This window comes from Salmo trutta, chromosome 16 (assembly GCF_901001165.1).
Source record: "Salmo trutta chromosome 16, fSalTru1.1, whole genome shotgun sequence".
NCBI classification, from domain to species: domain Eukaryota; kingdom Metazoa; phylum Chordata; class Actinopteri; order Salmoniformes; family Salmonidae; genus Salmo; species Salmo trutta.
This window is the reverse complement of record NC_042972.1, coordinates 24,408,866-24,432,142: the sequence shown is the minus strand read 5'-3', so window position 1 is coordinate 24,432,142 and position 23,277 is coordinate 24,408,866. Positions and strand designations below refer to the sequence as shown.

Here is a 23,277-nt window from a genome sequence, read left to right as displayed (position 1 = left end):
CTTGCAGATGCAGTTAATAGTTGCAGTTAATAGTTTGTTGATAGCTTAAGAATCTGTAGACCATCTATAGGGGAGTATCCAAATAAAGAGATACCGATTTCATAAATTAAGTGCTGTAGGTTTATTATACAAAACCTTGAAGTGTTGAGGTAAATCAAGGGCACTGCAATGGGCAAGTGTTGGTTGGTTGGTGGATGGAGTCAATGAATGGTAGTAATGAATGGTAGTAGTAATTGCATCAATGTGTTGAAATACTGGCATGTATGTACAGCATGTAAAGCCAGGATGGAGTAAACATGTTTTCCTCCACCTTGAATTTCAATTTACAGAATGCTTGAGTCTTTACACTTGAGGAAGGTGGGCTATGCTATGCATTTTCATACTATATGACATGTTGAACACACGCACACACATGCACATATATATACTCACACACACAAACATGACAAAGAAGTTTTATAAAGTAAAAACTAGACCATAATTGATCATCTGATACATTTCAATTTGGCATCAATTTCAAATGTACATTCGATTGTAAATAAAATAATACAAAAAAATATAGTTGTCAAAAGTGACCCATATAGCATTATAAATTAAGTAACACAAATCATTTTGACCAAGTCATTTTTAGGGCTGTGTCACAAGATGACTGGCTGGACCGTGGACCCCTACTATGCAGCCAGTGGCTTATGTTGCATCAAAGTAACTGGGGTTACGTCCTTAACAGCACTCTATTTCCTATTTAGTGCACTACTTTTGACCAGGGCACAGATGGCTCTGGTCAAAAGTAGTGCACGATATAGTGAATAGGTGCCATTTGGGATGCAATCTGGGTATTAAATCCTGGCGACAGCAAGATGAGACAGCATTATGAAACTTAGACATCAGAGAAAATACATAAAGACTATTTTCCCACAGTGTCATATGACTCTCATTCCATTAATGTCATCTTATGATGGTTCTTGGAAATTCTTAGATAATGTTTACTAGACCCACAGGGTACTTGAAGCCTGCCAGACTAAAGTGATTGAAGCAACTGTGTTGCTAAGTCCCTGCTTCCTAACGCTTGGGGGGACAAGGTTGTATTGTATAATCAAATCAAATCGAGCTTTACAGCACATTTCAAACATGGAATGCAACACAATGTGCTTCACAGGAAAAAAAATAAACAATTTAAATTAAATCTGAAATATTTACTACACAACAAACATGAGGATAAAAAACTAAAGAATAACAATAAAAACTGAACAACTAAAAAGCACCCTAAGGAAAAGCAAAGCTAAAAAGGTGTGTTTTAAGAGCAGTGGTAGTACATTGGCTGGATGGCATGCACATAGTTAGTTGTTTTTCACTTAATAATTGGCTGGATTACAGTCATGTATAAATCCTTGCTTCAAATCAATGTCTGTGCTTGTGAATGACATGGTATTAAGGTCCTGTACTGTAAGAGGTGTGAACACACATGACCTTGTGGACTACAGTGGCTGCCTGAAACAATGAATAACACTTCCTCGATGTCCAAATCACTAAAGACTTAAAATGGTCCAAACACGCAGACAGTCGTGAAGAAGGTGCGACAGCGCCTCTTCCCCTCAGGAGGTTGAAAAAGTTTGGTATTGGCCCTCAAATCCTGAAAAGGTTCTACAGCTGTACCTGTGGGAGAAGGAAAAACGTGCTGAAGGAAGGAAAGACATAGATACATTAACTAGGAGAAAATCTCCTTTTCTCCTAAAGATAACAAGGTTAAGTAAAGATAACAAGGACGTTGGGGATCATGTAAGGGCCAGGCGGCCTAATTACAGAGCCATGACAAAGTACAGTTAGGTAAATGAAATTATGTTAAACATACACTGCCTAGGGTACATCTGGAAAAGTACATGAAATGAGGTAACTGATTAAGTACATATGAACCTGGTGAACTCAGAAAGAAACACACGTGAAAGGAAGATGGGACAGGCAACCGAGAGCATGCATGTGATGCATGCATTAATTTTATGTTCACGTGAGGAAGGTTTGGCCACCATTATGTTAGAAATAAGAGCAGATATGGGCGTTATCCTCAGATGTGGGCGTTATCCATAGGATTGAAAGATAATGGTGGCAGAAAGGAAAAAGGGTTTTTCTTCATTTACATAAAGGATGGACCTATGTATTGTATGTGGATAAAAAGCAGAGCTGGGGCTGGGGAAAGGCAGTTGCTCCGCGGACCAGCTCGGCTTTGTTACTTTGTATTAAAGTCTATATTGAATTTACAAGTTCTTGTTAAGAGTGTTACTTTTAAGACCATTTTCCACGACATACTTTGGCGAGCTAGCCAGGAGACGCCAGGGACCTCAGACAACGGCGTTTTTGGTTGGTGACGGTTTTTCTGGAGCAGTCTCGCAAACGGGTGGCCGCCCAACTATAATAAGGTAAGCTTGTTCTTACAGTAGTTGAAATGTTTGTGTAGATTGCTTCAGAGACTCAGTCTCAACGAAGGAAACGCCACGTAGGTCTCTCTTCTAAAGAACTCCTGAAAAATTTTGTAGTATTGAAAGAACTTTTGAATTCAATAGAACTGCATGCATGCATGAATGGGGGATTGTTAAATGTGATATGTGTACATTTTGTTGGGATTACATGCGCAGTGGATAGTGGACCGGCTTGTGGGGGTGTCTAGCGGGGAGGGTTTGCGCCTGCGCTGATTGGACCATTCTAACGGGCCCACATGTGTGGTTTTGCTGGGAGGGCTTGTCCCGTCTGATTCTGCTTGGCCGAGTTCGACTGTTTCAGGACCTGTTTTGGGATGTGCGTTAACACAGCCCAATCAACCTGATCAGGCGGTTCGTGCTGGGTGTGTGATTCGGGTTGGTCCTTTCTCGAGACCATAGGATCTGGGAACCTTGTGTGGCCCAAGAGGTGTGTGCGTTTGCTCTCTTTCGGCTGGACTGCCTGACCTGGCGTGGGGCTGCTGTTGCTGTGTGCGTGTGGTCAAAACAAATAGATAAGTAGATAGAAATCCTGCATAATCGCGCCTAGGAGAAAATTAGAGGGCTTGATTAGGTAGGCTGTTCACGATATCGCTCGCGGAACGAGGATCTGTATGCAGTGAACAGATAGGGCACGGGAGAGATTCGATCGAGATAAACGAATGATAACCGTGGGGAAATTAGCCAAAGGGGCTACATAGATAGAAATCCTACACAATCGCGCCTAGGAGAAAATAGAGGGCTTGATTGGGTGGGCTGCTCACGATATCGCTCGAGGAACGAGGATCTGTATGCAGTGAGCAGGAAGGGCACGGGAGAGATCCGGTCTAGGTAGACGTACGGAAACCGTGAAAAAGTTAGTCCTACAGATAATAACGCTCCGCCTTGCTAACGGCGCCGGAAGATCTGTGGGGTCCACCGCGTAGCTGCTCTGAGGAACGGAGGACAGTACGGGGGGGGAACAAACAGTGTGAAGGGAAACTGACTCGATTAAGCAGAAATTCCGACATACTACAAAAATCCTAAGAATACAAAGTTATCCTGTGTTGAGGAAGTGTATCAGGAATAGACTGAGGTATATAGGTTGCTTTAGGTAAAGCAGGGTGTGAATGAACGAATGTGAATAAAGATTGTATGAATGCGAATAAAAAAGTGTTTGAATGAGTTAAGGTTTCTCTAGGTTAAGGAAGAATATCAGAACAAGCCAGAAGCAGAGAGCAAGGAGGAGAAATAACGGGTGTGTGTGCGCTATTTTGGGACAGGGGAGGAACTGTGAAACTCCGCTGTGTAGCCGCTCGATATAAATAGGGAGAGTAGGGTTAAAACTCTCCTGGGGAGAAGGGAGTAAAACCAATAGATAACAGATAAGGAGAGCTATAGGTAAAGATAAAACATCGATATAATACAGTATATTAAATTTATAGAACTAGGAAAGAAAGGACACAATAAAAAGGCAGTAAACACATACACATAGCACACACGGTGCGCAGGGAGGAAAGGAAACACACACAAATAAAGACATAAACTAAAACGGGAAGTAAAAAGTAAAGACAGGTCAAGCCAGAATTAAATAAGATAGCACACGGAACCGCAATAAATGTTTGGCACTCACAAAACGGATAACGCAGCACAGTGTGAATACAAGTAAAAATAAAGCACTTTAGAATTGCTGGGTCCCTAGGAGGTCGCAGCCTAGGAAGGGAGAATTAGTATATGATAACAAAGAGAAACAGAGAGAGGACCAGGACAGACCGAATAAGACAGGAACAGAATAATAAGAAGGCATCGGAAAATAGTAAAGCACATAGAATAAGATAAAAGAGGATAGATATTATAAAGGATAGAATTGGAAGAAAGTTAAATACAGGAAATTAAAACTAAAAGCAAAGATGCCCATCAAAATGAAGGGGACACCGGTAGAGATCTTGGGGGCCAGGCACCCTTTGAGTAAAAATGAAATAAAAGAAACATCTGAGAAATGGGAAAAGCGTACTAGAAAATATAAAACCAAATGGCCTGCAGAGGGGACATTGGATGTCTCTGTGTGTGAGGAAATGGAGACCTTAATAAAAAACTACAAACCGAATGACAATAAGCAGAAAAGAAAGAACAAACGAGAAAGAGAGAATGAAATATTGAAAATGTTTAAAGAAGAAGGAATGGGTCTGTTAAATAGCATGAGAACGGCAAGAGAAATGCTGAAGAAAGATCACAAGAAAAATGAGGAAAAGGGTGTGTGGGAGAATAAGCCACCACCTTACTCCCATGGGCAGTATCCCATGGTAACCGGACAGATGGAAATAAGAGGTAGGGTAGAAGTGACAGAGGAGGAGGAGGAAGAGACCTGCACACCTAGAGCAGTGGGCGCACTCCCTCACCCAGCAGGGAAAGGTCCAACAAAAACAAAGAGACACACAAAAAGCGAAGAAGAAGGTTTCAATTGCTATGGGGGTTTGATAAAAACCCTGAAAGCAATGGAAACAGAAATGGGAAAAAAGGAAACATCGAAACAACACACAACAGAAGGAAGAAAAGAAAAAGACAAGAGAGAAGAGAAGTCACAGAAACACCCAAAAACTCCTGAAGGATCCGATGGAAGCAGCAATTGTGGGGAAGAATCTGAGGATGAGGGAAAAAGTAATAGATTTGATATAGATCTATTAGAAAGGAAGAACCGCCTATTAACACAAAAAATACAAGAAGAATATGAGCGAGCAAAGGAAGAATATGCAAGGGAGCAGGAAAGGCAAGATGAGGCAACAGCTCGCAACCTACAGGAAAGCCTGAGACGAGACTCCACTGAAACAGATCACATGGTGCTCAGAGACAGGACAAAGATAAAAGCAAAAAGCTATAGTCTAGATCCATATAACCAATGCCCAGTCCTGATAAAAGGAAATCAGGGGCACTACATACCATGGGCTACGCAGGACCTGGAAGGTTTGGTCGCCCGGCTGCCGGACATCCATGAGGGGGCTGGGAAGTGGATCAGAACCTTTGAAGAATTTACAATGGGGAAATTACTGGCGGTGGGCGACATAAGGGCATTACTGGCAAGGGTAACAAGCGTGCAGAGAATGGGAGAAATCCTGCAGGAGGGAGGAATCAACGGCACAGGGTGGGAGGTGTCAAGTGATGGACTGATGTTTGACAGGTACAGGCCTGCCATCTGGAGGGCCCTAAGGGCAGCATACCCAACAAAAGTGGACCCTAAGGCATTGAGGGGAGAGGCCATTGGAGCTACAGAAAGCCCAGCTGCGTACCTACATGAACGACTGAAAAAATGGAGAATGGAAACAGAACAGGATCCGGAGGAAAATGAATTGATGACAACGATGTTCCGGAACTCAGTGGTGGAAGCCATGCCCCAGCCAGTAAGGAACAGGCTGGAGGATGTGGTGGGACTTACCTCCAAACCATACAAAGAATTCTGTGACTATGTGGTTCACGCTGTGGAGAAACATAGAAGGGAGGAACAGAAACAAGCTGAGCAAGGGAAAGACATCCAGAGAAGACTGGCCCAGTTGCAGCTGGAAGAATTGACCAAAGGAAAGAAAAAGATCCAGGCCTCAGTAACCACTTCTGTGCCCGAGATAGGAACAATGGCTGCTGTTTCCCCAGGAGGGCCGCAACAGTTGGCCCCTGACCGGACCCAAGTGCTCGTCCCACTGCCAGTAGCAAATGTGTACACACAGCCCCCAATTTGGACTAGGGAGCACACTGGTGGGAACAGACAACAAAGAAATGCACAGGGGGATCAGAAGAGAGGAATCAGGACCCCGCGGGGGCCGCCTGGTGTATGTTGGGGTTGCTACCAACACGGACACACCAGACGTGAATGCCCCGTAAACCCCTGGCAGGATCGCACTGGGGATAATACGCACAATAGGCGTACACCAGCGAACAACAGCTCCGGTGGCTGGCAGCCACCTGCTGGGGGAAACCAGAATCCCTGGGGCCCTACTGGCGGATGGCGGGGTGACCGAAACCCACCTCCAGGCCCTGTGAACCCATGGTCAGGACCCAATCAGACTTACTAGGGATGCCCAGAGAATCCTAAAGGGGAGGGTCAGCTTACAATTTTAACCACAGGAGCTGACCAAGAGCCTATGCTGCAGGTTCAAATAGAGAATAGAGACGTACCCATGTTAATAGATACTGGAGCCACTTACACATGTGTAAGTCCAAATTATGCCTCTCATCTCCCCATGTCTGGTAAATATGCCAAAACAATGGGATTCTCGGGAAAAGCGCAGCTAAATCCAATGACCGCTCCAGTTCGTCTTACTGCCAACGGTAAATCAGCAACAATCCCAATACTGGTATCAGATCAAACACCGGTTAATCTGTTAGGAAGAGATGCCCTATGCCAAATGGGTGTACAAATCAAGTGCTCCCCCGACGGGGTGATAATAGAAAAAATAGGACTACAATTATCAGTGGTAAACACAGAGGCCACAGCCAACGTATATTGGTTAGGAGGAATTGAAACAGATGTGGATAGGACAGTAAGAAGATGGGGTAAATTTATTCAGGCCCAGATACCCGGAGCAGTTAGAGCAGGGTCTGAATATCACTGCACAATGCAATTTGACCCTCATCAGGATCCATTGCTAGAACGACTCTGGGTCTTGGGGGCACATGGCAGGAAAGCACCAATTATGTCCCAATGTATAATCATTGGAAAACAGGGAGCAGCAATGGACGTGATGGACGGAGATGATTCTGAGTTTGTGCTGAAATGGTTCAATGTCTCGGACTCTATCCCTCACATCACATTGCTGGTGAATCAAGGTTTCACATCAAAGGAGATGGGACCCATGATGAGGGAAGCTAAGAAGACAGAGTGGGATAAAACGGATAATCCATTAATTTTCCACTCCAAAAATAAAGAATTCATCAAGATAGTAACCACTACAATAATGATTGGCGATCCTAGGGAGATAGAGGTCCGTGCAGACCAACAAGTAATGTTAGGTGAAGGGATAGGGCTAATTTGCGAGCTTAGAGAAGAAATGGAGAAAATCATACCACCTGAAGTATGGTCACAACATGATACCGACGTGGGGCTTGTCAAATCAGCAAGCCCGATCAACATAAAAGTCAAACCAGACGCCAAACCCCCTTGGAAAGCCCAGTATCCTATGAAGCCCGAAGCTGAGGAGGGAATAAGATCAACAATTGAGGGACTAATCAGGGCAGGAGTATTAATTGAGATGCCAAGCGTCTGTAATACCCCTTTGCTACCTGTACTTAAAGCCGATGGTAAAAAATGGAGACTGGTACACGACTTAAGGGCAATTAATGACATAGCACAAGATTGTCCAGCAGAAGTTCCCAATCCTCACACGCTGTTGACTAATGTTCCCCCAGATGCCAAATACTTCACCGTGATTGACCTGTGTGGAGCATTTTTTAGTGTCCCCCTGGCGGAGGAATGCAGGCACTTGTTTGCATTTCGGTATAGGGGTAAGACCCTGTCTTACTCACGCCTCCCCCAGGGATTTAGGCACAGCCCGCATTTATTCAATCAGATATTAAGAGCAGATTTAGAAGAATTAATGCTTGACGGAACTTTGATCCAATATGTAGATGACCTGTTAATCTGCGCCTCTACAATAGAACAGTGCCACTCTGACTCTCTAAAAGTCCTGCAGAGGTTAGCGGATGGAGGACACAAGGTCTCTAAAGCAAAATTACAGTACTGTCAACCCCAGGTTGAGTACTTAGGTAGAACAATAGCCCATGGAACCAAAGCAATAGCTCCAGGACAGTTAGAGGGAATTAGCAAAGCACCGTTGCCCCGAACGGTAGCTCAAATGATGACCTTCTTAGGAATGACAGGATTTAGTTCTGATTGGATAGAGGAGTATGTAGTCAAAACAGCTCCTCTGAGAGAAATAATGAAGGAAGCAGGACAGCTTAATCTAAGAGCGCCTCTGGAGTGGAACGCCGATGCTATCATTGCGTTCGAAACACTTAAAAAGGAAATGCAAACAGCACCAGCTCTAGCAGCTCCCGACTACACTAAACCATTTTTATTGTACGTAGCAAATAGGTGTGACAACTATGCGGCCGCTATTCTTATGCAGGAAACATGTAGCGGTAGAAAGAAACAGCCTATTGCCTACTACAGTTCTAAGTTAGATCCAGTAGCCCAAGGCTACCCACCCTGCTATCAGGGATTAGCAGCCTTACATTATGCATATGATAAGGCCTCGACTATCACCATGGGATATCCGGTGATTATCAGTACCCATCATAAAATAGTGGAGCTGATAGAACAGGGAAGATTTGTGTTAACTAACGCTAGAACTTTGGACTATATGACGTTACTCACTTACCCGGACGTATCCATAAAAAGATGCAACACTGTCAATCCAGCTGACAGAATTCCATTTGACTTTGAAGGACAAGCACACGACTGTGTGGCTGAAGCCTTAACATTTACCAAACTGCGCCCCGATTTGGAGTCCATTCCCTTAATGGACCGTGAGGGACATAACCTGGACAACTACTTTGTAGATGGTTCTTGTTATAAGGACTACACCGGTAATCATGCGGGGTTTGCAGTAGTTAAGGAACAAGGTAGAACCTTTACCGAGGTAATATTAGAATATTGCCCTCAACCATGTTCGGCTCAGTTGGCTGAACTGCAAGCATTAACGGCTGCTTGTGTACTAGGAAAGGGAAAGACAGTTAACATCTACACCGATTCGGCTTATGCACATGGGGTGTGTCACCTGTTTGGTGCAGTATGGAAACAGAGAGGGTTTAAAAAGAGTGATGGAACTCCTATACAACACCATGCACAAATCATCAAGCTAATGACAGCTTTAATGTATCCTAGAAGACTGGCCATAATCAAATGTCAAGCACACAAAAAAGGTAATGATTTTGTTATCAGGGGTAATAATGCAGCTGATGAGGCTGCTAAGAAAGCTTCTAGATGTACTGTCCCTATTCTCACGGCACCGTTGCTAGATGTAATTGGTATTGCGCCGCTCACGACTCCCGATGAGTTGATTCAAATTCAGGCTCGTGCTACAATTACCGAAAAAAATACCTGGGTACAGAGGGGAGCCTCTGTTGATAGACATGGGGTATGGAGAACACATGATGGAGCCATACTTGCCACAACCACATTATTGGGTTTGCTTATTAATGATGCACATGATCTAGATCATTGTGCAAGGGGGGAGGTGGTAAGACAAATCAAAAAACAAGGTTTTTGGTCTCCGTATCTACAGGCAACAGTAGATTACGTCTTGTCAAAATGTGAAATATGTGCGAAAAACAACATACGTAAAGGTATAACCACGCCCATAGGTCACATACCAGTCCCAGAAGGACCATTTCGACACATTGTGATGGACTATGTAGACATGATAAAACCTGCTTATGGTAAAAGGTACATGTTAGTCATCATAGACAGGTTTAGCAGATGGATAGAAGCAATACCGTCGGCTGATCAAGGAGCAAACACAGTGATAAAATTCTTATCAAAAGAAGTAATACCCAGGTTTGGTATTCCATCAGAAATCAGTTCAGACAATGGCGCGGCGTTCATACAAAAAGTAGTAAAAACCATAATACAGAAGCTAAGGATGAAACAAAGACTAGGATGTGTGTATCATCCCCAATCGCAAGGAATCGTAGAGAGAGCCAACGGCTCGCTGAAAAACAAAATAATAAAGATTTGCTCATCCACGGGGCTTAATTGGGTAGATGCTTTGCCGCTTGCACTAATGAGCAGTCGCATGGAAACTAACAGAAACACGCACTTGTCACCGCATGAAATGCTTACGGGTCGACCCATGCCTGTGCCATCACTAGGGGGACTGTACAAAGGTCCCTCGTTAGACATACTAGAAACAGAACTAAAATCATATGTAAAGCATCTAACCAAGATACATGAAGCTATATATTCACAGGAGAAAAAGAAGGAACCGGAGCAGAGACCAGAAGGGCCACGACAGGTGATACCAGGGGACCTGGTCTACATTCGGGTGTTCCGGAGAAAGTGGGATCAGCCAAGGAGAGAAGGACCCTACGAGGTGGCCGAAGCCACGTCAACAGCCGTCCAGGTGAAAGGAAGCAAGACGTGGTATCATCTCAACCACTGCACCAGGGTCCCGACAGACAGAAGGAAACAACCGGATAAGAATGAGGACCCAGAGGATGCTGATACATCAAACGGGGGCACGACAGGAGAAGGAACAGCGGAAGAGAACGAGGCTTCGGAAGGAAGCCAGGAAGATAACAAGCCAGGCGAAAGCCAAGAGACGGCTGACACACCACCAACTGCCCTTAGAAGGAGTAAACGGAGAGACAGGGCAGGAGAAGAAACCGGCCAATCAACAATACTCAAGCCGGTGGGACCAGAGACTCCAAGGGGGAGGGAAAGCGATATGCCTGATACTCCTGGTGATATGCCTACTATGGCAGATAGCTATAACGAAAGCCCACTACAATGGGACCCAGAAATACACCACGAAGAATGGAAATGGCTTTTCCCTGGACCTGATGCACACCCAGACGGGGAGCCAGGTGGACCAGAGGAGGGAGATCCCCAAACCAAAGAAAGAACCACACAAGTGGCAGGAGGAGAAGCCTCCCAAAGGAGAGAAGAAGGAGATGACCCAAGGACCGAAGAGCAAAAGGCTTTTCCCACCATTGACTTTTCAGCACTCACTCGGTCCCCCTGATAAACAATTGAACAGGAAAAAAAGAGAAGAACCTGACAGACAACCAGGCGGGAAGAACAGGGTCAGAATTACAGTCCCACCTCAGATAATAACGGAAGCAGGGGAACAGAAAACAGTCGCATTGTACAGGATAAAACCTCTACCTGAAGTCGCCTACTGTGGATGGACTCATCATCAGACCAAGGGAGAAGTCATCTGGGATCCCAAAGGATGTGACCTGACAGTAATTAAAGAAGAAAACGAATGGGTGCTCAGCATAAAGAACATTGAACCAGTTGAAGGAGAAGAATTTATAGTTGAACTGACACATACAGGACTGGTCGGTGGAAGCACTACAACCACCATGAAAGTTGAATTCACACCAGCACCCGATCCCCAAGTACTTACAACAGCTAGAACCACGACGACTGTGACAGCAGCTGTAAACACCACAGTGGTCACGACTGGAGTAACATCTACTACTCTGGGTGAGAAATCCACTACACCTACCACAACACCGGTGATTACACCTACAGTGAAACCCACGACGAGACCAGAAACATCAGAATCAGGAGGGTTTTTCACAGACATTTGGAACTTGTTGACAAAGCCCAACAGTTCACCTCAAGAGAATGATATGGACGAGACAGTGGGTGGGGTAGAATCAGAACCACCCAAGGACAGAACATTGGAAGAAGCGGTAAAGAATGACTGGTATAAATGGGCAAGGTATACAGCAGATAGACATAAGATGGACAATTGTATATTATGCAGCAAATCACCCTTGTCTGAGATGTTAATAGTACCAGAACCGGCAACATTTGACAGTTGTGCTAAATGGAAAAACAATAATTGTAATCAAGGGAAGTACCATATTCCTTTATGTGACATTGAGTGCAGAATGGCTTTGGGCAGTTCTAAAGGTAAAACTATGTTACAAACGACCGTATTGGCTAACAAGGAATGTGCTACATACGACATTAGGACTGAGTTAACTAAACCTCAGATTGACAAAAGTACCGTGGTCAAAGGAAAATATGAATGTTTCTATAATTATGGTATTGGTGGAATTAATGTGGGAAACACAACGGTACAGTGTGACACCATCTGGGTGTTAGAAATTGCGGGTATTCGAAAATTTGATGAGAACGGACTAATGACAAATAGGAAGGGGTCGTGCGGCAACATCACTCAGGTTGCACCATCTCTGACCATGTTAAAGAACCAAGATAGAGGCATTGCGGATAGTTTTTGGATGTGTGGAAAAAACAAACTTCTGAATGTTCTTCCTGAAGGATGGATTGGGTTGTGTGCGTTAGTTAGAGCAGTCCAACAAGTTGACATTATTAAAATACCCCAGGTGGAACACGTTAAAACTAGGACTAAGAGAGAATATGAATCGGATCCTAAAGTATACCTTGACACAATTGGACAACCTAGGGGTGTGCCCACTGAGTTTAAAGCCAGGGACGAGGTTAAATCTGGGTTTGAATCTATATTTTTGTGGGTCACACCCAACAAGAACTTAGAATGGATTAATTATATATATTATAATCAACAAAGATTTATTAATTATACAGACTCTGCGTTGACAGCTTTAGGAGAACAGGTAAAGGCCACAAGCCAGATGACATGGCAGAACAGGGAAGCTCTTAACTGGCTCTTGGCGGAGAAGGGGGGAGTTTGTGTAATGTATGGAGATGCGTGTTGTACTTTTATCCCCAATAACACTGCCCCTAATGGAACATTTTCCCTAGCTATGAATAAACTCAAAGGGTTAAGAGCAGAAGTAAAAGCGAATGCTGGGTTTGATTCCCATGTCTGGGATTGGTTAGACCTGGCCTTAGGAAAGTGGGGCGCTATGTTCACCAGGATGGCCATCATGGTGGGTGCGGGCCTGGTGGCGTTAGGCGTTGTATTCTGCTGTGTATTACCTTTAGTTAAATCACTTGTGGTCAAGACTGCTGTTAAACAGATGTCAGTACATGGAGTAACCCCTAAACCAAAGAGGAGGCAAAGAAAGAAGTTTAAGGATTATGTATTGGATCCACCTATTGTAATTAATCCTGTCCCAGATAATCCTGGACACTATACCAATAAGTATGGGAACCCTTGCAATGCTGTTGGAGGTCCCCTTGATTGCCCTTTTGGTAACCCTAACTGTCTCCATGAGGTAATCCTTGGAGGAGGTTATAGGTGCCATGATTGGCGACCTGGTGGTTTTCCGGTGTATAGAACAAACCCCGATTCAGGTGAATTAGTGATTGTTCATGTACACAAAAAATGTCCAAAACCTAGGCGTTGCAAGTGGTGCTCCCAAGACGACAATAATGAACATTACCATCATCCCGACCCTCTCTTTTGTGCAATGTGCCAAAGGGGGGATTGCCCTATTTGTGCAGATGAGGAGTGTGCCCCTAGGACATAACTCCTAGTATGATTCTGAACAGGCCTTAAATATATGTTGTCTTTTATGTTTGTTCTATGGGTTTCATACATATATAAATGTATGCTTTTCTTTAATTATAAGTTAGTTTTGCCTTCCTAAAATGATGAACATGTATTATACGTTAGGTAACAGAGGGTGTTTCCGGTTACAAGTGTCTACGGACCATGTCCTTAATCTTCTAGCAGTTATGAGTAATAAGTGCTCAGTATATGTTAGAGAGGTGTCCGCGAGGGAGGATCGTGTTAGAATGTCTCATTTTGGAATGATGTTGTGTAACCTTTATTTTTGATTATTTGGGCCATGTTCAGATTCTTATACTGTGCATATTCATATATTATACATATGTTATTCGTATATTACCAATATATTCATGTATTACCTTTTAATCATTCTTAGCATGTTTATTATTGTTCTTTGTATTTTTCCAGTATTCTATATATATCCTATATATATATTCTACGTATATTCTACATATCTGAGACAACCTCAGGCAAGGCTTTGTACTACATGCTCATGCTTCATCATAGTTTATTCATGTGTCATGTGTATCCTCATGGTATATTGATTGTCACGTATATATTCTCATTATCGTTGTAATTTGACTGGATCTTTTACTCCTATCTTTGTTATTGGATTGGAGATGTTTGGTCCAGTGTACAAGTATGTTTTATCTTTTCACATTGCGTTCTACACCCTTAATATTGATGGATTATTATTATTATTATTAATTTGTTGTTATCCATTTCCCATCTTTCACTTCTCTAAGGATGTTTTTGTTTTGTTTTGTGTGGGACTAATTAGTCCCAGAGGAGGGATTTATGTGGGAGAAGGAAAAACGTGCTGAAGGAAGGAAAGACATAGATACATTAACTAGGAGAAAATCTCCTTTTCTCCTAAAGATAACAAGGTTAAGTAAAGATAACAAGGACGTTGGGGATCATGTAAGGGCCAGGCGGCCTAATTACAGAGCCATGACAAAGTACAGTTAGGTAAATGAAATTATGTTAAACATACACTGCCTAGGGTACATCTGGAAAAGTACATGAAATGAGGTAACTGATTAAGTACATATGAACCTGGTGAACTCAGAAAGAAACACACGTGAAAGGAAGATGGGACAGGCAACCGAGAGCATGCATGTGATGCATGCATTAATTTTATGTTCACGTGAGGAAGGTTTGGCCACCATTATGTTAGAAATAAGAGCAGATATGGGCGTTATCCTCAGATGTGGGCGTTATCCATAGGATTGAAAGATAATGGTGGCAGAAAGGAAAAAGGGTTTTTCTTCATTTACATAAAGGATGGACCTATGTATTGTATGTGGATAAAAAGCAGAGCTGGGGCTGGGGAAAGGCAGTTGCTCCGCGGACCAGCTCGGCTTTGTTACTTTGTATTAAAGTCTATATTGAATTTACAAGTTCTTGTTAAGAGTGTTACTTTTAAGACCATTTTCCACGACATACCATTGAGAGCATTTTGACTGGCTGCATCACTGCCAGGTATGGAAATAGCAGACTTCGATCGCATGGCGCTACAGAGGGTGGTGCAGACAGCCCAGTACATCAATGGGGCCGAGTTCCCTGCCATCCAGGACATCCATATCCGGAAGGCCCAGACAATCGTTAAAGACTCCAATCACCCAAGCCATAGGCTATTCTCTCTGCTTCCGCACGGCAAGTGGTACTGGAGCATCAAGTCTGGCACCAACTGGCTATTGAACAACTTCTATCCCCAAGCAATAAGACAGACAAATAGCTAACAAAATAGCTACGTGGACTATCTGAGTTAACCTTGCATCCTTATTTACCTTTTGATTTTTGTACTGTATGCACACTTACAGGGCCCTACACACACACACACTCACTCCATCATCTGCTCACACACACATAATATGCACATACATTTATACTGACTCTACACACACGCACACCCACTCACATACAAGCTGCTGCTACTCTGTTTATTTTATATCCTGATGCCTAGTCACCTTACCCCTATACATATCTACCTCCATCACTCCAGTATCCGTGCACTTTGTAAATATGGTATTGGAACAGACCCTGTATATAGTATGCTTACTTACTTATTGTGTTATTCACATTTCTCGTGTTTTTTTCTTTTTTCTTTAAGTATTACATTGTTATTGGTTATTACATTGTTGGATTTTGAGTTTGCAAGAAAGGCAATTCACTGTTCTTGTGCATGTGACATTAAAACTTGAAACTTTAACAGATGTGAAAAATTATCAGTATGGCTGTCACGATTGTCGTAAGGAGTGGACCAAAACGCAGTGGGAAAATGTATACTCATCTTCTTTTTTTATTTGAAGAAGGAAAAACTAAATAAACACATATACAAAACAAACGACTCCAAACAGTCCCGTCAGGTGCAACAAACACTAAACCAGGAAATAACTACCCACAAACCCCCATAGAACAAACACCCCTATAAATAGGACCTTCAATCAGAGGCAACGAGAAGCAACTGCCTCCAATTGAAGGTCAACCCAATAAACACCACATAGAAATATACCAACTAGAAATAACATAGAAATACACTAACATAGAACATAACCCAAACAACCCCAAAACACCCTAAACAAACATCCCCTGCCACGCCCTGACCAAACTACAATAACAAACAGCCCCTTTACTGGTCAGGACGTGACAAATGCAACCTGAGGGGAAAAGCGTATGTGTTTTCTTTTGTATTATATTGGAAAATCTCAGGATATTGCATTCATAGACACAACTAGTTTTATGCCTCTGGTGTGATAACACACTGAAACAAAGACCTTGAGCCAAAACAAAAAAGATTCCCTTGCCTAACATTTCTTCATCCAGAATTGCTCAAATTTGCATGTGCCCAGAATATCATCTGATATGGATTCATGTGTGAACATGTAAGCTGTGACACACTGTCAGGATGAGTGCAGCCATAAATAATAGAGACAGCTGTTATTACTGCACTATACAATTGTAAAAAGTTTAAAGGCCGATTGTCAATGATTATATCATCAACAATATTTAGAATGGAAATAACTGATTCAAAGGCTAGTGTTATAAAACTGTTTTATAAAATAATTTTGTAATGTATCATAACAGAGTTACAAAAGAGTATTACAAAATACCTTAATCAGATCAGTTTCACGATAATTGTAATTGACAGTTTAACGACATAATTTCGCACCTTTCCACATCATATCATGTCTGTCATTTAATATACTAACTAAATAATTGGGGCGTTATTCAGACAATTATCAATGATCTTTATCTGTCAAATCCAAGGTGCTAATGGTTGGATAATTTATTTGTGTCCTGCAGGGAATTGAACTTCCCTTAATGTGCTTCTGGAGTTCCATAAGATGTGGATTTCCATACATAGAGTTCCATAAGACCTTGTCTTTGAGGGATGATATACTGCTTTTATGCCTTTGGTGAATTCCTGCAAAATTACCTCCAGATGGACTGTCCTGTTAAATACTGATTTGACACATCTGAGGAGAATACTGCCAATCAAATCAAATGTATTTATATAGCCCTTCGTACATCAGCTGATATCTCAAAGTGCTGTACAGAAACCCAGCCTAAAACCCCAAACAGCAAGCAATGCAGGTGAAAGAAGCACGGTGGCTAGGAAAAACTCCCTAGGAAAAACTCCCTAGAAAGGCAAAAACCTAGGAAGAAACCTAGAGAGGAACCAGGCTATGAGGGGTGGCCAGTCCTCTTCTGGCTGTGCCGGGTGGATATTATAACAGAACCTGGTCAAGATGTTAAAATGTTCATAAATGACCAGCATGGTCAAATAACAATAATCATAGTAGTTGTCGAGGGTGCAACAAGCACGTCCGGGAACAGGTCAGGGTTCCATAGCCGCAGGCAGAACAGTTGAAACTGGAGCAGCAGCACGGCCAGGTGGACTGGGGACAGCAAGGAGTCATCATGCCAGGTAGTCCTGAGGCATGGTCCTAGGGCTCAGGTCCTCCGAGAGAAAGACAGAAAGAGATAAAGAGAGAATTAGAGAGAGCATATTTAAATTCACACAGGACACCGGATAAGACAAGAGAAATACTCCAGATGTAACAGACTGACCCTAGCCCCCGACACATAAACTACTGCAGCATAAATACTAGAGGCCGAGACAGGAGGGATCAGAAGACACTGTGGCCCCATGCCAATGTTTCCTTCAGATGCCCAGAAACAGTCTACTACCATAGATGCTCAATTCCTGCTGCTTATCCATTTTCTCTCATCAGTTTCAGCTTGGTTTCTCAAATCCTGCTATCTTCGTTCCTGCTTAACTTTCTAAGTTGCTAATCAATGTTTGCTGTATGCACATTTAAAACAATTTAGAATAACCTTTAAAACATACTGTCATAAACTTCGTCGCCTGAAGAGGAGAAATCATCGGACCAATATGCAGCGGGTATATTGCTCATCTTCGTATTTATTGACGGTAACACACTTAAACAAAATAACGATGATAACAGTCCCGTAAGGTGCTCAGACTAAACAGGAAACAACCACAAGTGAAAACAAACACACTTAAATATGGCCTCCAATCAGAGATAACAACAAACAGCTGCATCTGATTGGAGGTCATTGACAAAACTAACATAGAAAAACTAGAAAACCACATAGAAATAGAAAACATAGAACATAAACCAAAAACCCCGAAACACACTAAACAAACACCCCTTGCCACGCCCTGACCAAACTTCAATAACAAATAACCCCTTATACTAGTCAGGACGTGACACATACCCCATCATTATGTCGTCACCATCTACGTAGTAGTCATTTCACATCTTAAAAGTATTTGAAAAGATAAAAGTATTTGAAAACTCACAGTGCAAATAACATTTATAAATGTCCTATCCCAAAAATATGGTTGCCATCCACCACTAAGGTTGGTCCTATATACAGAATAGGTAGAATAGCTGAGGTAAGAAATAAATTACCTCAATACAATATCTGAGATCTGGAGAAAGAAAAATACAATATTCCTAAAATATACAATACTAGTATGGACTGTTTAATTGGGCACTGAAAATATCATATCAAAAGTACTATGTATCATGTTTTCAAATTAGCAAGGTGTCATGTGTGCATCTCTAGCTCAACTACGCCACTTCCCTTATACTCATGATTTGCGGTTGGATTAAGAATGGAATCTGGGTTCAGAGGGCACTGTTCAGGAGTTTGCTGCTTCTGGTTGAGGGCCTTGTTGGTTTCTGGGCGACATAGCTGTTTTAGGCTCTGTGAAAGCAGGTCGTCGATAAAAACAGAAATCCAATAACATGCATTTCACAGTGCTGATCAAAGAAGAGTAATAAATCCAAACAATCTAAATGACATTTCTGTGATTTTGCAAAATGTACATTTTTGGTAAGCTCGAAGTCATTACTGAAGTATAAATCCCTATTTCTATGGTTCTACGTTATTAGGTTGTAATCTTTGTAAATAGTTTACCAAGCATTGTATGCCGTGGGCACAGGAAGATTGCATTTCCTTGCCACTTTCGTATTCTCATGAAAATTGTATCTAACCATTGTATCAACTACCACCATTGACAGTAGTCTTACCTGCCAGACTGTCAGTTTGGACCGATAGACCTTCCAGATCATCCACAGAGGCACCAGAGCCACACAGGCGAGCCCCAGGAACCACCCCAATGCATATGCCCAGTCAGGGTACAAATAGGTTTTGTTGAACTTTAGGGGCTTGTATTGTACCAAGGAAAAGATGAATGTACCCTGAAGAGAAACAAATAATAACATAGGCATGTCATTCTATCATGAATTGTTAAGGATTTGTATTGTTTTTTTAGGCATGTTGCATGAGATAATATCATTCATATTAAAACCATAATATTACAGTTAATTTTTTTATGTATATATTCCTTGAAGAAGGATTTTTGACAAAACTGTGAGCCAACCACTCACCAAACAGACTGTAGGGGTGACGTAAAGCCAACAGTACTTAATCACTGGCCAGGGACGATACCCAATCATATCTTCTATGTTGTCATAGAGACGATCCACTCCTGTAAATAAAAAGTATAACACAGAGTTTGGGTCGACTTCGTTTACACTTCAACAAATTCAGGAAATTCATTTATATGATTTTCAATGAGTATCAGTCTGAATTGTTAAGTTCTTGCTCTGAATTTGCTCAGAGTGAAGCTTTTAAAGGTTTAATCTGAAACACAAGAATTTTAAGACCAATCAAGGGTTCAGCTAGGATGATACAGTTGAAGTCGGAAGTTTACATACACTTAGGTTATAGTCATTAAAACTCGTCTTCAACAACTCCACAAATAGCTTGTTAACAAACTATAGTTTTGGCAAGTCGGTTAGGACATCTACTTTGTGCATGACACAAGTAAATTGTCCAAGAATTGTTTACAGACAGATTATTTCACTTGTAATTCACTGTATCACAATTCCAGTGGGTCAGAAGTTTACATACACTAAGTTGACTGTGCCTTTAAACAGATTGGAAAATTCCGGAAAATGATGTCATGGCTTTAGAAGCTTCTGATAGGCTAATTGACATCATTTGAGTCAATTGGAGGTGTACCTGTGGATGTATTTCAAGGCCTACCTTCAAACGAGGTGCCTCTGCTTGACATCATTGGAAAATCAAAAGAAATCAGCCAAGACCTCAGAAAGAAAATTGTAGACCTCCACAAGTCTGGTTCATCCTTGAGAGCAATTTCCAAACGCCTGAAGGTACCAGGTTCATCTGTACAAACAATAGTACGCAAGTATAAACACCATGGGACACCGCAGCCGTCATACTGCTCAGGAAGGAGATGCGTTCTGTCTCCTAGAGATGAACGTACTTTGGTGCGGAAAGTGCAAATCAATCCCAGAACAACAGCAAAGGACCTCGTGAAGATACTGGGGGAAACAGGTACAAAAGTATATATATCCACACTAAAACGAGTCCTATATCAACATAACCTGAAAGGCCTCTCAGCAAGGAAGAAGCCACTGCTCCAAAACCGCCATAAAAAAGCCAGACAATGGCTTGCAACTGCACATGGGGACAAAAATTGTACTTTTTGGAGAAATGTCCTCTGTTCTGATGAAACAAAAATAGAACTGTTTAGCCTTAATGACCATTGTTATGTTTGGAGGAAAAAGGGGGAGGCTTGCAAGCTGAAGAACACCATCCTAACCGTGAAGCACAGGGGTGGCAGCATCGTGTTGTGGGGGTGCTTTGCTGCAGGGGGGACTGGTGTACTTCACAAAATAGATGGCGTCATGAGGATGGAAAAATATGTGGATATATTGAAGCAACATCTCAAAACATCAGTCAGGAAGCTAAAGCTTGGTCGCAAATGGGTCTTCCAAATGGACAATGACCCCAAGCATACTTCCAAAGTTGTGGCAAAATGGCTTAAGGACAACAAAGTCAAGGTATTGGAGTGGCCATCACAAAGCCCTGACCTCAATCCTATAGAACATTTGTGGGCAGAACTGAAAAAACGTGTACGAGCAAGGAGGCCTACAAACCTGACTCAGTTACACCAGCTCTGTCAGGAGGAATGGGCCAAAATTCACCCAACTTATTGTGGGAAGCTTGTGGAAGGCTCCCCGAAACGTGTGACAAGGCTCCCCGAAACTTGTGACCCAAGTTAAACAATTTAAAGGCAATGCTACCAAATACTAATTGAGTTTATGTAAACTTCTGACCCACTGGGAATGTGATGAAAGAAATAAAAGCTGAAATAAATCATTCTCTCTACTATTATTCCAACATTTCACATTCTTAAAACAAAGTGGTGATCTTCACTGACCTAAGACAGGGATTTCTTTCTAGGATTAAATGTCAGGAATTGTAAAAAACGGAGTTTAAATGTATTTGGCTAAGGTGTATGTAAACTTCCGACTTCAACTGTAGGTAAGGACATATCAGGTAGATATATAATGTTCAGTCAAACTTATGGATGGCTTCTCCATAATGAAGTATCATATCAATTATATTCCCATCATAAATCAAAGGTAAAACAATTATCTAGTCAGCACCCAAGGTGTTATAACAATTTTTGACAGGATTGCAGCAGATCTGACATGACTTTTGACATAATTTCTGGATACGTTCCTACCTGCTGCATCGGGTGTGTCAGGAAAGGCCGGGGGCCATATGTATTAAGATTCTCAGACTAGGAGTGCTGATTTAGGATCCGTTTAGCCTTTTAGATCAAAATGAATATGATTACACGAACAGGGGGGACCTGATCCTAGTGCAGCACTCCTACGCTGAGACACTTGATACATACATACATACATACATACATACATACGGCCAAGATATCCCCTTTCAGTCCATAGTATTCCTATACGTTTTCCAGTAAGAGGTCAGGAGACTCATCCTCAGGTGTTCCTGTCTCCTTCCCTCTCATTAGAATACTTCTAGGATCTACAGTATTTACCCTAACACGCACCTCATTCCTACAGAAACACTTTGTAGCGCCAGCATACCTGTATTTATTACCATGCCATTTGGTTAGAACCTTCATAACAATGTTTGAATCGTTACTACAGTTATCTCATTTACCAGCTATCCATGTGAACAAGGTCTCATAACATGTTGCTTCACTTGATATTAATGTTAATTGTATTACATTAGGTGCACACTGAGGGTGGTTTCTTTTTCTGACAGCACAGTTGCCTGCCATCTTTGTAAATTCCCCACAGAGACATACACGGTCTGGCTGTGACCACACTGAAACCCAATACTTCCCATGCCAGCAGACTGCCTCCAATGTTTCAAATGGAGTGAAAGATTCATGTCTGGGGTCAGTTTGAGGGCAATGTTAGTAAATAAATGTTATTTAAATAACACCATTACCTATCTGAAAGATAAACCTGGATTGAGTATACTAAAACAATGAACAAGATCATTTCATGACCCACACACCCACAGCCCAAGGGAGAGGGGCTATCCATGTTTCACAACCAATGACAGTTTATTTCCATAAAGCAATAAATATTTTCAAAGTTAGTCAAATTGACACAATTTGCAATAGCATGCCATGACTTGCATTGTTATGTTTATCTTAAAAGTAGTATCTTATAAAAGCGTTCAAGATTACATAATTGAACATCATCACTCTGCACATGAGTGAAATTGACCCTAATGAAAACTTATGTTAAACCCATGTGGATCTAAAGGTTTTCTTGTGCGTTTGCACATATTTAGTCTGTCAATGGTTAAGGCTTTTCTGTTTTGCAATCAAAGCCAAAGTAGCTGTGACAGCAGACATCCTTTTTCAAGAGACCAGGATGCCATCAAGCTTATATCCTCATTGGGGAAAGTCTAAGGAAGTATTATACACAGCTGACAAACGTGATGGACAGAACAAAGAGCACATAAAGATTAAACCTAAGCAGAGACAATGTCTAGAATTTTACTGATTAAGGACTAAGAGGGCGAAATCAAGAGGACATATAGAAGACATATATCCAGTCATTGTTTGAATAGTGTTATTGAATAGGCTTGAGGAACAAGTGTACAATTATTTCACAAAAGACTGAATTAAGCACCTGGGACTTTAAAACACTGAAAACCCACAAAGAACATCAGAGGAACTGCACTTTAGAAGTCCCTATGAGAGATTTAAGAATCAACTTTATTGAATATCTGTTCTGGCTTCTGTG

General features: G+C 42.0%; 2 protein-coding genes across 4 annotated transcripts in view; one reads left to right on the top strand and one right to left on the bottom strand.

The window, feature by feature from the left end:
• Positions 1-1,659: 1,659 nt before the first annotated feature.
• Positions 1,660-15,024, top strand: LOC115150367 (uncharacterized). Of its 2 annotated transcripts, none has more exons than XM_029693575.1 (2): positions 1,660-2,411; positions 10,403-15,024. In XM_029693575.1, exon 2 carries the CDS (start codon positions 10,635-10,637, stop codon positions 13,581-13,583), a length of 2,949 nt encoding a protein of 982 aa, XP_029549435.1. In that variant the 5' UTR covers positions 1,660-2,411; positions 10,403-10,634; the 3' UTR covers positions 13,584-15,024. The 2 variants fall into 2 exon arrangements, with proteins under 2 accessions (XP_029549435.1, XP_029549434.1); XM_029693574.1 differs by having other exon boundaries at positions 10,389-15,024.
• A 3,225-nt stretch (positions 15,025-18,249) lies between these two features.
• The window catches only part of LOC115150365 (sodium- and chloride-dependent GABA transporter 2), a 51,208-nt gene continuing 46,180 nt past the window's right edge, over positions 18,250-23,277 (bottom strand). For both annotated transcript variants that reach the window (XM_029693570.1, XM_029693571.1), the window contains exons 14-16: positions 19,552-19,652; positions 19,192-19,362; positions 18,250-18,865 (exon numbers count right to left, since the gene is read on the bottom strand). In XM_029693570.1, the coding sequence (XP_029549430.1) occupies positions 18,707-18,865; positions 19,192-19,362; positions 19,552-19,652 (431 nt within the window). In that variant the 3' untranslated portion in view covers positions 18,250-18,706. The remainder of the gene's footprint in view (positions 18,866-19,191; positions 19,363-19,551; positions 19,653-23,277) is intronic.

Excerpts from the sequence above, each read along its gene's own strand:
- LOC115150367 (XM_029693575.1), top strand. The coding sequence starts at position 10,635 with ATGAGGACCCAGAGGATGCTGATACATCAAACGGGGGCACGACAGGAG.